Source organism: Homalodisca vitripennis, chromosome 7, assembly GCF_021130785.1.
Source record: "Homalodisca vitripennis isolate AUS2020 chromosome 7, UT_GWSS_2.1, whole genome shotgun sequence".
NCBI classification, from domain to species: domain Eukaryota; kingdom Metazoa; phylum Arthropoda; class Insecta; order Hemiptera; family Cicadellidae; genus Homalodisca; species Homalodisca vitripennis.
Window position 1 is genome coordinate 60032030 of NC_060213.1, and position 17220 is coordinate 60049249.

The window sequence follows — 17220 nt, forward strand, 5'->3', positions numbered from 1 at the left end:
TCTTATTTGTGACAGCTAATGATGAAATTGTTAAGAATATATAAGGTTTATTTCAAAATATTAAAAACACAACAGGTCCTAAAATTAACAGAAAGGCAATTATTGAAAACTATTACATTTATATATATATATATATATATATATATATATATATATATATATATTCACCTAATTTTTTAAAAATTGAATGAGATTACTATTGACAGTAGAGTTAGACAGAGTGTTACTGTTGCTCCAGCCTATAGTGTGGAAAGTGTTTAAGATACAAGCATGATAAGGCCCAGTAATGAATATGAAGGCATGACATGCAAACCAGTACGTCATGTCTCTCTGATAACAGATTGTTTCACTCACACGCCACAGTAGTTGTCCACACCTCTCCTCTACTACGTTAATGTACCAACTAACGTACTTTTATCGTATGATGATGTTTATTTCTGTAATCTGAGTAAAGTTGTCTATTGCACAGAAGTAGTTGGTTAATCGAGAGAGAGCAACAAATATTGAATTAAAGCTTTATTTTATAATAAACATTGAATTGATTGAATTGTGATTTTCGCGTATCGAGTAAAAAAAAATCTTGATTGCCAGAATTTAGGTGTAATCTGTTTTTAGATATATTTAAATAGATATATCTAAAAATTTAACAGATATTGACGCCAAATGAGCACTTAATTTAATTTATTCTTTGAATAAAAACTAAATTTCAGTTGCACAAGCCAAAATGATGTCTCATATTTTATGTTTTGATACTTGCATCAAATTTTAAATTTATATTACTGTACAATTAATATGAACATGTGTTGTTTTGTAGCAGTGATATTACATATGTGTTTTTCTGTTCCAGCTCCACAGAATAGAGTACGTCCATGGCAGGCACCTCATTTATCGGGATGTCAAACCGGAAAACTTTCTAATAGGGAGGAGCAGTACGAAAAAAGATAAAATAATACATATTATAGGTTAGTTGATCAATTCATTGTGTGAAGTGAGAACACTTGTGTTTTTTTTTTTTCTCAAATAGACTGTTTAATTAGTGATAAACTGTATGCTGAGGATATAAATAATCAATAGATTCAGAAATAGTTTAGATTAGTATTTGTCTCCGTGTTTTTTTTTTTTTTTTTTTTTTTTTTTTTTTTTTTTTTTTTTTTTTTTTTTTGCAGAGCTGAAGTGGACTGGCAATAGGTTATTCGTTCTCAAAACAGTTTAGCTTTTAGCTTTGATAACATTTCATAATTAATAGATAATATTAACCTTCTATTAAGACATTAACTAGACTCTCTAGTTGGTTTGTTGTGTGTGGTTTTACCACATATTACACCTTTTATTCAAGTGTCAACCCCAAAAAATTTAAAAAGGAGTACATTTTATAAAAAAGTTGTTAGTGAATTTTAATAAAACGTCAAAGTTAATGCCTAGTTGGTGCAGATCACCACGTAGTTACATTAGTTAACCCTCCATCGGGCGCTTAAAATTAGAAACACCATCAGGCGCTCACGGAGGTTTCCTCCAGGTTAGTGAATAATGGATATTATAGTCGTTTAAACTGTTTTTATTTGTTTAAATATTCATACTGATTTAATTACAATGTAATATATTCATTTTTAGAATTTAATTTACTCTCTTATGTAATGAATTTTCCAAATAAGAATTTCAAAATTTAAAAAAATGTTATTGTATAGTAACAACATGATTTATTTTAAGGAATAATGCAATTAATTGTAAAAATGTTTAACCTTCTGTAATAATATATGGAAATTAACTTAGTTTTTAACTTCTTACAAAAACAACTTACTTCAATTCTTGAGATATTATACAATTGTAATGTCAATTATTATTCTAAAATCAAAATTTATTCTTTACTAAAAATTTTTTACCACTACACAAAGTTTCAAAACATTTTCCTTCTGGTTCTTATAACGACAATGTTCACTCCATAAACGGTACTGAAATGTTCCCTAGCACACGGGTACTGTACTGACAAGTCTCTCGTCTTCATTCTCCATTTCACAAAATTCAAATAAAATATTTGTAAAACTTAAAAAGAAACCATCACAGGTCAGACATTTAGGCGCACACGGATTATTATTCCATAAAAACTAAACACTATAAGGCGCTCACGTAGATTTCGTCCAAGGACTACAAACACGACATCGGGCGCTCACGGAGGAATCATCCAGTCTCGCATGGAAGTAAAAGACCTCATACTGACAGATTTTGACAAAGATAAGCGGGAGGCTATTGTTTCGCTTCCCCGAAAGATGCTAGTGAAGTACACTGCGGGACACGACTGCCAACATCAGAAAAGTAGTACTATTTTTAATAATAAAAAATACACGGAGGGAAACTCTGTTTAGCGCCCGATGGAGGGTTAAGTATTTCAGTATAATGTTGTGTTATCAGGAAGCAAAAATAATAGTCTGTTTTTTACACTTGGTCTATAAACTGGATTTAACTTTATTCTTCCTTTATAATTATATATGTTATGAATATTATTGTAACGTCTTTATATCCATGTAATATCAGGAGTTGCTGTGTTCCCTTTTGTTTTTTCACGTGACTATAAATTGACAAACTTAATTCTTCTTATACATTCTAAAGCACATCTATATATATAAAAATGAAACTGTTCGTGTGTAACAGCATCACTCACAAACGGCTGGACGGATTCGCCTAATTTTTTTTTTAATTTGTTCGTCTTGATCTGTAGAAGGTTATAGGATACTTTTTATCCCTTTCCCGATTCAGGATTCCGCCCCACTGGTTACAGAAATACCCGTAAGAAATGCATTGCAGCAAACATATGTTATTAAGTGAAAGAGTCTTTTCAAATTTTTAATCAGCTGTTCTTTGTAAACATATATAATGCGACAAAAAATATATTTATATATAAATTTCTTTACACTTATAGTTTTAAAGCATAGAGTAAGCTTAAGAGAAACGACAAATTTTGTTTAAACTGTTTCTGCAATCATAATATATAAAAATGAATGTTTGTGTGTTTGTCCTTTATAGACTCAGAAACTATTGGACCGATCACTATGAAAATTTGTATTTTTCTATGTAGAAGGTTTATACGCAATACCCATTGATGTAACTAACCACCAGGCTGTACTGCAAGATATAAAAGTTATCAAAGCGCCTGCACATTATAAACTGCAATTACAACACAGTAGTTACGTATATTAAAATATCCAAACACTATTTGAAGGCAAAGAAATATATGGGCAAAGCTTAAGAGACGCGTGCGAAGCCGCGGGAAACAGCTAGTAACATATTATTGCAACATGTTTTATAAACAACATTCAGAATTGCTGTGCCATGTCATTAGGTTCGTGATTTGTAAACCAACTTAAACTTAACTCATGCTTTACGTTCATACGTGTTGTTCATAATATATGCTGTGGATATTAATGCAACAAGTTTTATATGCATGTCTTATCTAGGGTTACTGTGTTCTGTTATTTTTTTACACTTGTCTCGAAATTTTCTTGAACTTAATTCTTCATGTGTATTCTAAAACCACATAACATTATTGTAACATGTTTTATAAACAATATCCTTTGTTGTTGTGCACTGTATTACTTTTTGCAATAATATATTGTAACTATTATTTGAACTAAAGTCATGAAAGGGAAATGTTGCCATGCATGAAGTTGTGACAGTGTGAGAACTGTTGTTCTCTTGATGAATGTAACCTGGGGCGAAGGTTATCACTAGATATCATGCATTGTATTGTGACTGCTGGAGGTCAACGTGATAACTTGTGTAATTTTAGATTTAGGCCTACAAAGATTCTTCTTCATAATAACATAGGTTAAGATTTACTTAACCCTTTTAGTGCTAAGAGGTCTGGCGCATTGCCATACCCAAGAGTGCTAAGCATTTTAGTGCATAAATGCAGAGTTTTAGTAAATTCCTTTCTATTTCCTTATTTGAGGTCATATCTTATTATTATTATTATTTTTTTTTATGTTTTTTATGTACAAAAAAATACATTTGTACATATTTGGATAGTTATAAAAAAAATTTTTATAATGTAAATTTTTTTTATAATTTTGTTTTCACTTTGGCATACAATTTTAGTATGCAAACAATTTTATATTATTTTTCTGAGGCTATCATCGGAAAGAGCAACTAAAACTAAACAAATTCCATATATTTGATTTATTTTTACACAAAAACTAAGAAGTTTTGATGAAAAATATAATATGTTGTCCGCCCCAAATTTTGCCCTACATATAGGTCTAATGTTTGAAACGCTCAAGAGAAAAAGTAATACACTTACTATTATTAGCATAAATGCTTTACTAACTTTATTATTATTTATAAAAGAAGAAATTCGAGCACAGTTAACACTTTTTTTTACCTAAATAATAGTTTTATTCAGTAATAAAACTATAAAAAAAGATGAAGTAACTCATCATAACCTGCAATGTTCTTATTAGACATAGTTTGTAACTTAATAAAATAAAATACACACGGAAAACACAAATGAAAAATGAAGTAATGCAATGATTTGGAATAGTAATGAAATAGTATTTCACAATTATAACACAATTTAATGGATAAAATAAGATAAAACATAGTAAACAAAGCACAGCGTCAATTCGCTCGCAACATAAACATCCGAACTGATCTTTTTATTTCACTTTAATGACGTAAAACAGTTGGTCGTCGGCAATTAAATATACAAATATCGTTACTCCGTGGCTTTTGGATGAACTGTCATCGTTTGCAGCCAGTTACTTGCATAAACTGAACCAATATATATAAAAATACGCTGCGTCTACGACGTAGACGCTAGCACTTTTAGACATAAACGCAGCGTCTACGATGTAGACGCTGTAGCAAAAGAGTTAACACTTCTTGTAAGTTTCTATCTAAACATTGTCGTTAGTGACATCTACACTGGTCCAAAGGTTTCATAATGTTAAGAGTAAAGACAATTTTGCATGAATGGTATGTAACACTTAGCTCTTAGATCATATGCTTAACTAAACTAAAATTATAAATTCAATATATTTTATACAGAAATTAGAACAAGGTGCTTTATATAATTTTATATACAATTAATTAATCTAATATGGAAAATATCAATTTACTATTTATTGATATGTCAATTGTGCATTAATAACAACTCAATAACACATTTGCTTGGCTGATAGATAACTAGATGAACAAAAAGTATATCAATGTTAAGAGTTCATGGAGTGTAATTATCTCGGAGGCAGATATAAACATCAAAGAGATCGTTTTAAACTTGAACCGTTTCAAGGATTAATTTATATGTTCATTGAACTATACTAATAATTCTTTATACTTATGTTTAGTTACTAATTATAAAAAAAAAACCTGCTGTTAATGGTCAACTTACATATTAATTAAGCCCCCAGCCCCCATACATTATGGAGCTGGTCTCACGGACCAGACCATACGCTTGAAGTTGGGCCACACAGTATTCGGTTAGGGATTTTCTAAACGCTATCAAACCTGGTTGTACACACAAGGCTCCAACTTGGTTGGATGACAGACTGCGTTAGGCTTGGATCTGATAAGTGTGTGCCTAGTGGGTGAATTGTATCACTAAAAGTTGGCTGAACCTTTGGTTTACCATCTCAGTTGTAAACATGGCCACAACAAACCGGTGCACAGTGGGGTTGCATGCTTGTGTTTCTGGAAAAAAAAAACCTCTATACCCATAATAATGTTTTAATAGATGGCATTTTTGTGTTCTGTCATATGCATATTTCAGATGAAATATAGATAACACTGATCTGATTGGTACATAATATAATGTAAAGTTATTTCAGCATTTTTTAAAGAATTATTACTAAATGTTAATAAAATCAATACTTTTCCGAATTGTGTATTTTTTGAACGAGGCCTTTCGAAACAAGAGGTTTCATCATTAGGCAACTCCACAAAACATTTTTAGTGGAGTCGCGTGATGGTGAAACCTTTCGTTTCAAAAAGCCTCGTCCAAAAAATAAACAATTTGGAAAATTATTGTTTTTATTAATACTTAAAAATTTTCCAATTGCTCCGAGTCTTCAATGATTACTAATGTTTATTTTTTTGCTTACCTAATCTTGCAAATTGCCTTAAGTGATATAGAATACACAATATTTTGCAAGAAAAGAATTGTATATGTACAGTTTAATTAACTATGTAATAGGTCTGAAATATCTAACATAAACTGAATATACTCTACAAAAAACTCAACGAATAACCTGCAACAATTTTTCTGAGGGTGCCTTTGTAATTGATCCCGATCTCATCTCTTCAATATTTAAACACTTTTAAATGGACAAAAACCAGCCCAACCCAGTCTGCCATCAGGCCATGTTAAATAAATGTACGGCTGCTGTATAAAATAAAAATCTTAATAATTATGGGTTTAGAATTAATTATCTAGCCTGATCACTACTAACTGCAACTACTAATTTTATTCAAACCACGGTAGACTTGTTATATAATCTAAAAATAATAAAGTTTGTGCAATTTTAAATCTAGACAAAAGATTTTATCACATATATCTCAATCTATTATTTTAAAAAATCTTATCAAATCAAACTTGATTAATTTTGTATTAATTGGCTAAAATCCTGTTTATTAAAATAAACTCAGTCAGTTGAAATAATAAGTTATGACGAGAAAACTTATAATCACTGTCACCTGTCATTGTTATCTAATGTACACCGTGTCCCAAAAAAAACTGAACAACTTTATTAGATTGTAATTATTTTAATAACACACATATAAAAGAATTTTTTGATTTAAAGTAACACGCATAATCTTAAGTTATTTTGGGTACAACCTTTATTTGTGAACCTCAACATGGTTTCCATTGTTGGCAAAAAGATAGTCGATTCGGCTATCTAACTCTGCCCACACTCGATGACGCATTTCCTCATTAATTTTGGAAAAGGCCGTGATAATCCTTAGTCTCAATTCTTGAATGTTTAACACTTTAGACTTGAAAACCTGGTCTTTTACAAATCCCCAGACAAAAAAATCACATGGTGTTATGTCTGGGGACCGTGGGGGCCAGGCTATGGAACCACCGCGCCCAATCCACCGACGAGGGAAAGTGTCATCAAGTGATTCTCTTACAAATAAGTTCCAGTGCGGAGGGGCACCATCTTGTTGAAAAAAAACGTTGGGCTGTAGGTCTTCTAGCTGTGGGTAAGCGTAGTTTTCTAGCATGTCTAGATAAATGTTACCATTAATTGTTTTTTCATTGAAGAAAAACGGGCCAATAAGTCTGTCATAGGAAATAGCACACCACACATTTAACTTGGGACTGTCTCGAACATGTTCCCGAACTTGATATGGTCTTTCTGTACCCCAAATACGCACGTTATGTTTATTCACTTTTCCACATACATGGAACGTGGCCTCATCAGAAAACACTACCTTCTTTAGAAAGTTCTCATCAGCAGTTAAACGATCAAGCACAGTAACTGCAAAGTGTTTACGTTTAAGTTTGTCATCTGGAGTAATTTGCTGCAAAATTTGCAGCTTATAAGGTTTCATTTTCAAATTTTTCTTTAAAATTCTTTGAACACTGGATTTTGATAAATTTAACTCACGTGCTGCAGTGCGAATAGATTTTTGAGGACTCCGTAGAAATGTTTGTTGCACGTTCTCAATAGCTTCATTTGGCAGTTTAGGCCTACCATTGTTTTTTGAATGTTTTATGCTGCCAGTTAACATGAACTTATCATACCAGGCTCGAATGCTGTTCCTTGATGGTGGATGGCGACCATAGCGTGTTCTAAACCTTCTTTGCACTACAATATCTGATTTGGTTTCAATGTACCACTCAACACACTGCGCTTTCTCCTGTGCATTCATAGTGACTGCTTTATTGTAGGTTATGTTTTGGGGTTAAGCAGTTTGAGCAAACAACAATGAAACAGCTGATCTTTACAACTAACATTAAAAAAAACTTTATAAACTCTACCTTCATGTGGTCATGCTTATAATAATCTAAATTTAACTTTGCGGATTTTATTAGGCTTTAAAGTTGTTCAGTTTTTTTTGGGACGCACTGTATTACATGGAGTGCTTTCTATATCATAGACCTTCCAATATTTAATGACTCTTAAGAAAGTCTCCATGTTTCCAAGATCGCTTGGATACATGTACATGTTTTGAGTATTATTTCATTAAAAGGTTTAACAGTCCTTTAAAACTAGTTTAAAAAACAAACCCTTATTAAATATTCACAATGAAAGTGCTATTTGATTAATTCATTAAAATAATATTGAAATATTTAAATTCATTAAAAAAATGTTATGTACTGATAGTAAAATCGTTTAATAGATGGTCTAGTTACAAAAACTGTTGTTTATTTTAGTTTTGGTCTCTTTTCTAACCAAGATAAAGTGTAAAACTATCTTGAAATGATATGCCTGCCCTCTCCATCATAAAAGTTCCTTAAATATCCATTTTGTGAATTTAGAGCTAATTTTTTGTGTGAAGATAACAGAAATGTTTTATGATGTTTGGTCCATCATTCGTTGATACAATCAGAAACACTATTATACTAGGGCTAATAGTCTGTAGATTTAGTGGTCGAACATTTCTGGAAATATTTAAATTGAATTTATTCCCTATTTTAGATGAATGTTTCAATGTAAATAAATTTTTTTTAATTTCAGCAAGACAACATTATTTAAAGTATTCATATTAAATTTGAATAGTCCGATATAGTTATTTGAATAATGTTGATTACAGGTCAGTAAATTTGTTGATTGCTGTTGATACACCTAGCTTCATTCTATTTATCTCTTAGACATACATTAAAAATAATTCTTTGGAAAATAAATCAAATACAGTACATGATAATGAAAACACACATTTCTTCATATTTGTTTACACTTCAAAGAAACAAATGAAGTAAGATCCTTTCTTCATTTAATTTAAAATATAGTCATGAAATTAGGAATTAATGAGGATTTGCACAATTAAAGCTAAAGCAATGTTAGTTGACATGCTTGCAAAATTATCCAATTAGCATAGAAATTGACTCTTATTCCATTATATGTGCCATTTTGAATACTACAATAATTTAGTATATTTGAAGTTTAACAGATGTTGTTAGTAAATCAATATGCATGTTTAATTAAAACTTTGTCCAGTTTAGTAGTATTATAAAATCTGTACAAGGCATATTTACATTAATAAGAGTATTCATTATTCAAAATATATTGCATAGTATAAATACAGGAGTTTGTTAGAGTATGAGTTGCCTAAAAAGTTTTACTAACGATCGAATTACGGATATTCCCTACAGGGACAGTCAACATCATTTATTTATTTTATTTACATGCAACAATACAGGTTACACACCCAATTACATGGTGCATGTTTAAATCAAGATGACATGCAATAATATTCACACATTCAAATAAATTCAATCCAGTCCAGTGTTCCACCAAAATAGTTCCATTAAATAGATAATTAAGCCTAAAGATAAATAACAGATACATATATATATATATATATATAATTTCAATATCAATATATATATATATATAAAACAACGTAACTATAATAAAATTATAAACAAAATAACAACAATAATAAATAATCATAAATATTAACAAAGTCAAGATAAGCCATAACAAAAAGAACGTGTGTGTGTGTGTGTGTGTGTGTGTGTGTGTGTGTGTGTGTGTGCGCGCGCGTTTTTAATCACGTATAAACATCTTAATAAAAATATTGGTAGTGTAGTAATTTGTTAAATGTGTGTATGTAAGGTATTAGATTGTCTAGCTCAGTTTATATCCCTCTGACAAAGTCTTTTGTATTGATTAATATTATGTAAAAATATATCAACAATATATCAATCATTGGACCTTTATTTAGAAATGAAGTGTCATACAAAATTTCAAGTTCATAGCTCAATTCATTCTAGAGGTACTATACAAACAGAGACAGAAGAAAAAATTTTCCAGCCCCCTGAGTGGTAGGCTTCGCTAACATTCAGCCAATGAATCTTGTATCAGTGTTGAACAGGAACACTGTAATTTAACAACCATTAGATTTACTCTGAAACAGTGTCAATTTAGCTAGTTTAAATACGTTCTGTGCAAATTGGCTTAATTCTGCAAACAAGTCACAATCATTATTATAGTTTTAAGCAATATACAAATCCTTACTCTTTCTACTTAAGATCGTGACTAAACTTAAAATCAAATTATTATATTATAATTATATCCAAGAATTTTGAAATTGATTTTATTAAATTAAATTAACTCTTGAATATAGGGTGAAAGCTCTCCGCCTGCCTCGGTGTCTAAATTGTTGAAGAATTTATTCATTTTAGACAGTAATTTGTCTAATTAAGAAATAATTAGTTTATCTTTGTATGTAACTTAATAATATATAAGATTTTGCTCATTAGCGATTACCTATTAAAATAATGTTACAGACCAGATAATAATGTTTTGGCCATCACGTACTTGTGATCAAGTACTTTTGCTCCCAAATGAGACATAAAACCGAACCAATAATTCTTTAATTACTTTTATACTTGTTTGTAGATTTTATTTCAACGGCGTGTATACACTTATTCACATAATTGTGTTTTCACAGTGCAATATGACACTTGTTGGTTATAATTATTTCAAATTATGAGGAGTTATCAATGTTATGAATGTGTTTGCATACATAGTTACCCATCTCTTCTTTAACACCTTTTTGCTGTGTCAAGTGATTGTAACCCAGACAATGGTGGAGGTGTCGAACAAGGTGACTCAACTTATGCGAATTAGATTGCTATATTCCCATCTCAAAATGTTGTTTGTGATTAGGAATAATTATGAGTATGGGCAGGTAAAAACTAGCGAGAACCACCCACTTGGAGGTTAGGTGATATTATCTGGCCTGCTTGTGAAAATATAAAATTAGCTGGATTTTTGATCCAGAAGAAACATGATTGACAGTGTTTATTTATTACATTGCAAATTATGGTTTCATTAATTGAGACAACAATATCTGTGTTTACTATTGTGTGTTAATTATGGCACTTTACTCTGTTTCAGACTTTGGACTAGCCAAGGAATACATAGACCTAGAGACAAATAAACATATCCCATACCGGGAACACAAGAGCCTGACCGGCACCGCCAGGTACATGAGTATCAACACCCACTTAGGCAAAGGTGAGCACTTAGCCAGAGACATACATGTTAATGTGATATTAGACCTAGAGACAAATAAACATATCCCATACCGGGAACACAAGAGCCTGACCGGCACCGCCAGGTACATGAGTATCAACACCCACTTAGGCAAAAGTGAGCACTTAGCCAGAGACATACATGTTAATGTGATATTAGACCTAGAGACAAATAAACATATCCCATACCGGGAACACAAGAGCCTGACCGGCACCGCCAGGTACATGAGTATCAACACCCACTTAGGTGAACGTGAGCGAGCACTTAGTCAGATACATACATGTTAATGTTTGTTATTTGCTTAGTTGAATTTTTGTCATTTTGTTTGTGCTCTGTATTATTGATCTATAACATTATAGTACAAGGTATTGGTATTAATAAAATATGTTACAAAATCTTTATCAAGCCACTAAAATGTCAGTTCATTGTTCTTGTAAAACCTACTTTTTTCTAATAAGCGATCTTTTTTTAGAAATTGTTTTCTTTTATAAGATGCTATCTTACTGTATCTTATAAAAAATCTATTTTTTATAAGAAGAAACTTTTTACTGTTTAAAACTTGTTCTGACTCTTTCATATACAATAAATTAATTAAGTAATTTAGTAGTTTTTTACATGAATTCTCATTGTTTTTGCTGTACAAATGTTCAGAAAATATGTAAGTCCTAATAGATTCCATATTGCCTCGTTCTCTTGTTGGATGTGAGAAGATTAATGTTTATTGGACTTTCTTTTTTACTTTTTTTAAATTCTCTCCATTGCTGTTATTATTTTCAAGTTAAAGTATTTCTAAAGTAATGTTCAAAATTTTCTTTATCTTTTAATTTCAATTACTTTTCTCAAATATGAGAAGTTCCAATGGTTTCATTGGCACACATATGGTGAACTTAATTGTATTCTTGGCCTTAAGATTCGTAAGATACAAATTTTACATGTTTTTATCATTCTATATTAAAAACATATTAATAAATAAAAATACTATTTTCGATTGTGTTAGTTAGAAACTCAATATTTTAAAATGCTATTTTAGGTTTTTAAAATAATTCTAAATCTTTAAATCTTTGGTGAAATTTTATTGAAAGGACTACTGTATTTTTAATGTAAAAAACTTATAAATTTAAATCTTCATCTTTTAAAATTGGTGCAATTTTTGGATTTTGCTTTACAGTTACTGCATAATAATATGTATACAAAATACAACAGAGAGGGATGGGATAAGTATTCATTACACTGCAACTCACTGTACTCTGTGTTGTAGAACAAAGCCGACGGGATGACCTGGAGGCACTGGGACACATGTTCATGTACTTCCTGAGAGGCTCACTGCCGTGGCAGGGACTGAAGGCGGACACACTGAAAGAGAGGTACCAGAAGATCGGGGACACCAAGCGAGCCACCCCCATCGAGGTGCTGTGCGAGGGCCATCCCGGTAAGTTTACCAGGAGAGCAACCATCTAAAACTCAATCAAACTTTTGCCCAATAAATATTTTTAAAATTGTGCCTTGAAAATATAGGTTTTAGGCATGAAACAGTGGTCAAAATAGTCGTAACAACAATATTCGACTAGATGGTATCTAGGAAGGTATATATTTTCCATTTTTTGTGTGTGAGGCATTCCAGGGTACATTTCTTGTTGTGTTTTGAAAACATTACTAATACAATTAATCATGAATACCTTTTAGTAACATTTCCCTATCTATTAAGTGTGTTTGGTTCTTCTTTTTTCTATAATGAAATTTAATCTTTTCATGACAAAATTTCTAACAAAACTCATTTAAAAGATCCAAATAGGGGAACAAAAAATGAAATGTTCTTATTACTGTTTCAAGAACCGTCCAAAAAATGTACTTTTTGGAATAAAACACAAGAATATGGAAAAGTAGTTTGCGGGAACACTGAGCCACTCGTCATAGTTTTGAATTTAGTCCCGTTGGCCTAGAAATCTGCCGCCTGCAACTTTGCCCAGAAATTTGATATATGTCCGACCCAAGTCACAATCTTGGTAGTCGGTGGGATATTGAATCAAAATGCACATTTTAAATAATTAAAATAAATCAAGCAGAAGCAAGAAAACAGTTCAGTTCTGCGGCTGGATGCTTACTAAGCCATAAAACGTTCAGATCACAAGAAGACAGTGATGACTAAACGTTAAGTACTTTGTCTGTAGACAGCCCTCGTAACTGACCGATTTAACAAACTGACCACTAAACATTTTCTTAAAATGGCATTATGGCCAAGTAATTGTCTGAAAATAATAACACTCACCGTATTAGTGAATGGTAAAAATATAAACTTGTAGTTTTGGTGGTTACTGAATAACATTTGGTACATACTACTTTGTATGCTGATTTTACATTGTTAGTCCTACCAAATAATAATATTACCGAAATAGAATAACTTACGATTGATAACAACCACAGTTTGCGTTACCATGATCCACAGTCTTGAATATCATTGGGGTCTACTAGGATCCCTTCAGTTCCTGGTATCATTTTATCTTCTCTCTTCCAGTATTGTCAACCTATATTCTCTTCTTCTATTTATGCTTTAACCTGACTATTCATAGATCTTCGCGTTGGTTTCCTACCTTCAGTTTTTCTCTTATATATCTTCTTTGGCAACCTACATTTGATGTCCTCTTCACATGCCTTAACCATTTCATTCCTTCCCCCTTGATACTTGTATTACACTAGACTTCCTCAACTTTCTAGTGAAAATTTTTACTAATAATTCATTTACTGAAAATGTCATTAATAGCGATGAATAAATATTATTAATATCTACGCTGCAATTGTTTGTTCATAATCCATCTTTAATTGCATAAGGGTCTGTAAATCTTGCAGTTTGTTTACAATTTGTATCGTGAGTTGTCCTTTACGTTGATCTGTAGAATGTTATGTAGCTACATGTTATAACATTTTTTGAAATTGCAGAGGAGATGGCGACGTACCTGCGGTATGTGCGGCGGCTGGACTTCTTCGAGACGCCAGACTACGAGTACCTGCGCAAGCTATTTCAAGACCTATTCGAGAGGAAAGGCTTTGTTGACGACTCTGAGTTCGACTGGACGGGCAAAACCATGGTAAGATCCACATCCCTCAACAGAGACCAGAGACAGGAATAGAAAAAGTCTACATGTCACTGCCATTACGCATGATTTTTATTGTATCTTTTTTTTATTTCCAGTAAATTTTTTTACCCATTCATACATTCTGTTTTATTTTTACTTTAACAAATGTTCATTCTTTACTAATTTTACAACTTATGACATTTTTTCCAGGTAATGAATAGTATAAATTGATTCTAACTTTTCATATTTTTTTATTTACTTTTATATCTCAAGTTATGAGCTATATTGGAGTAGATCAAAATAATAAAGTAAGGTCCCCAGCAAAGTAAATTATTAACTTATAAAGTATATATTAATGTTTTATAAAGTTCATTGTAAACCAGTTAATAATCTTCTTTGACATTTTATCAAATACATTTCAAATAATTTCTCTTAAGTCAGTGTCAGTTATAAGAGGATCAATACAACGATAAAATCTACTCATCAATAAGTTAATTGTTATATAATTACTGTTCTTGACATTAAATGTCATTCATGTGCAGTTTTTTAAAGAAAATTAAAAATAGATGTAATGTTTTTATCAAAAAACATCAAATTGAAAATGGTATTTGGTATTGAATACACTTCATGTTTAAACAGTGTCATCCCTAGTTTTTTTATATTATGTTTATTTTGTTATTCTATATTGGTAACAAATTGTGTTCTTGTTTTTTTACATCTTTTAATGTGCTGTTTTATCAGTTATTTAATTGAAAAAAATTAGAAGCCAATCGATAATCCTTAATAATTTTGCAAATATCAAAATATTCTACAGATTTTGTATCATTTACCTTGATACCAGATATTCATTTTACAGAACATTCTGTAATACAATACATGTAAAAAATTTGAAAGATCTTACATGAATTACCTTGAAATGAAAAAAATACAATACACATTATAAACCTAGCATTTGCCTTGATGTCAGATACTTACTATATCAAAATTGTTTTAATTATTTTATTTATGTATTTAATTTTTATATATTTAATTGTTGTAATATGCTAAACAACTAGCAAACAACATTTTTTCATTTCCCAATTTTATCAAATCCAATGTTTCTTGCATATTTATCACCCCCCCCCCCCCAGGGATTACAAATGTTTTTAAAAATCCAATTGATGTCACAATTGGGATTTAAAAAATTCTCTATTAGTTCTACAGACAAGCTACATTGGAATTTAAAATGTATCTAAAATTTTGTATTATTCATCCCACATCCATCAATTTTTTAGTTGACTTGTAGCAAAACAAAACTTCTCTAGGACTTTTCTATGGATATCTTTTTAACAATTTAAACATTATACATAGTACACATGCATTCTAAATTATAGTAACACATCTCTTAATTGTAATACTAAAAAATAAACATCTTCATGATGTTCACAAAAATTATTTCCAAATAAAATATAGATATAACTTATGATCCATTATCAGTCATGTTCATAAAGTTATGAAAAGTTAATAAAAATACATAAAGATTTTGTTTATTATAGTAAAATTCTCTATGTCTAGACTTAATTTTAAGTCTCTAAGGAGGAGGAGGGTTTGGATAGTAGCTTTCTTTCCTGCACTAGTGTGACTGATTTCAAGATCCTTTTGGAGAAGTATAACTGTACTCAATTAATTCCATACAATATCGTTGAAACTATAATTTTCCAATTGTGCAAGACTGGCATAACTAGCCATAATAGTTGAAAATCTACACTAATTTTTAACAGTAATGTGATGCTGTATTTTCCTAAGAAATTACAACAATCCAAATCTGCCTCTATATAATTTAATACTAAATGTAGTTCTAATTCCTATACCTTACAACTAGACATTTTTCTCATCAATTTTTAGTTTACTAACTAAAAAAATTACCAAGCATATTCAAACATAATCAGATGAGTATTATTTTTTCTTGAAAACATTCTTTTTGTTACCAAAGTGACCAATAGCAGAACTGCTAGTGTCAGGATATGTGCTAACTCAGGCTATACTTCTACAACAGATCTTTGTTAAGCGAAGGTTACTGTCCGAACTGTCCTTGTAAATGTTCTGTTGTGTCTGCATGAGCATGTTACTGTTTATTGTTGCATGCTAGCCAAGTAACATTGACGCTTTACGGCTTTTACGCAATGCTCCGCCATCTCATATTGGCAAAACCAAATCCGACAAGGTAGGTATATTTTTTTTGCTTTTTGTATGAGATTGGAATACTAATCATAAGGTGCATGGTATAGACACTCCCCAAACAATAAATGTTGTCTACCACCTTATTTTTAACAGACGTTTTTTTCCATAACGTTGCTAATTTTGTTTTGTCTAAGTGTACGCCAAGTGCAAAAAAAATATTATTTTTTAATTTAGATTACTTGAAAATAATTTATAGGTAAAACAAGATCATAAATATTTGCAACCTATGCCTTGACATCGGCAAAACATATTTTTTAATATTTAATACTAGACAAAGCTCAAGATTAAATTAGTACTCGTGTGTTTGGCACAGTTTTTAATAATTTGTGTCCATTACATGGATAATTGTTCTCCTTGCTGTGCGTTTTTCATTAAGAATAGCTGTTTTTACTCAGTTTCTCTCTCAAATGCTTCTGCTTTTTTAAACGTATTAATAAAAATGAGTTTGCATTTTACATTTCTGTAATGTATTGTACTACTTCGGGATGTAAGGATGGATACTTGTATGGATGACTTCGGGAATGGATGTGGAAATGTGATATGACCTCAGGAATAGAAGTGGGGACACAATGTGATCTCTGGAATGAAAGTGGAAATAAAATTTGAGCTCATGAATGGAAGTGGGGATACAATGTGATCTCTGGAATGAAAGTGGAAATAAAATTTGAGCTCATGAATGGAAGTGGGGATACAATGTGATCTCTGGAATGAAAGTGGAAATAAAATTTGAG

General features: G+C 31.0%; 1 protein-coding gene across 4 annotated transcripts in view; it reads left to right on the plus strand.

Moving 5' to 3' along the window:
- LOC124365890 (casein kinase I) overlaps positions 1-17220 on the plus strand; it is a 173284-nt gene that overhangs the window by 125055 nt on the left and 31009 nt on the right. For 2 of the 4 annotated variants that reach the window (XM_046821999.1, XM_046821998.1), the window contains exons 5-9: positions 848-962; positions 11061-11180; positions 12457-12627; positions 14133-14281; positions 16398-16472. In XM_046821999.1, the coding sequence (XP_046677955.1) occupies positions 848-962; positions 11061-11180; positions 12457-12627; positions 14133-14281; positions 16398-16472 (630 nt within the window). The remainder of the gene's footprint in view (positions 1-847; positions 963-11060; positions 11181-12456; positions 12628-14132; positions 14282-16397; positions 16473-17220) is intronic. The other 2 variants (XM_046822000.1, XM_046822001.1) reach the window with 1 other exon arrangement.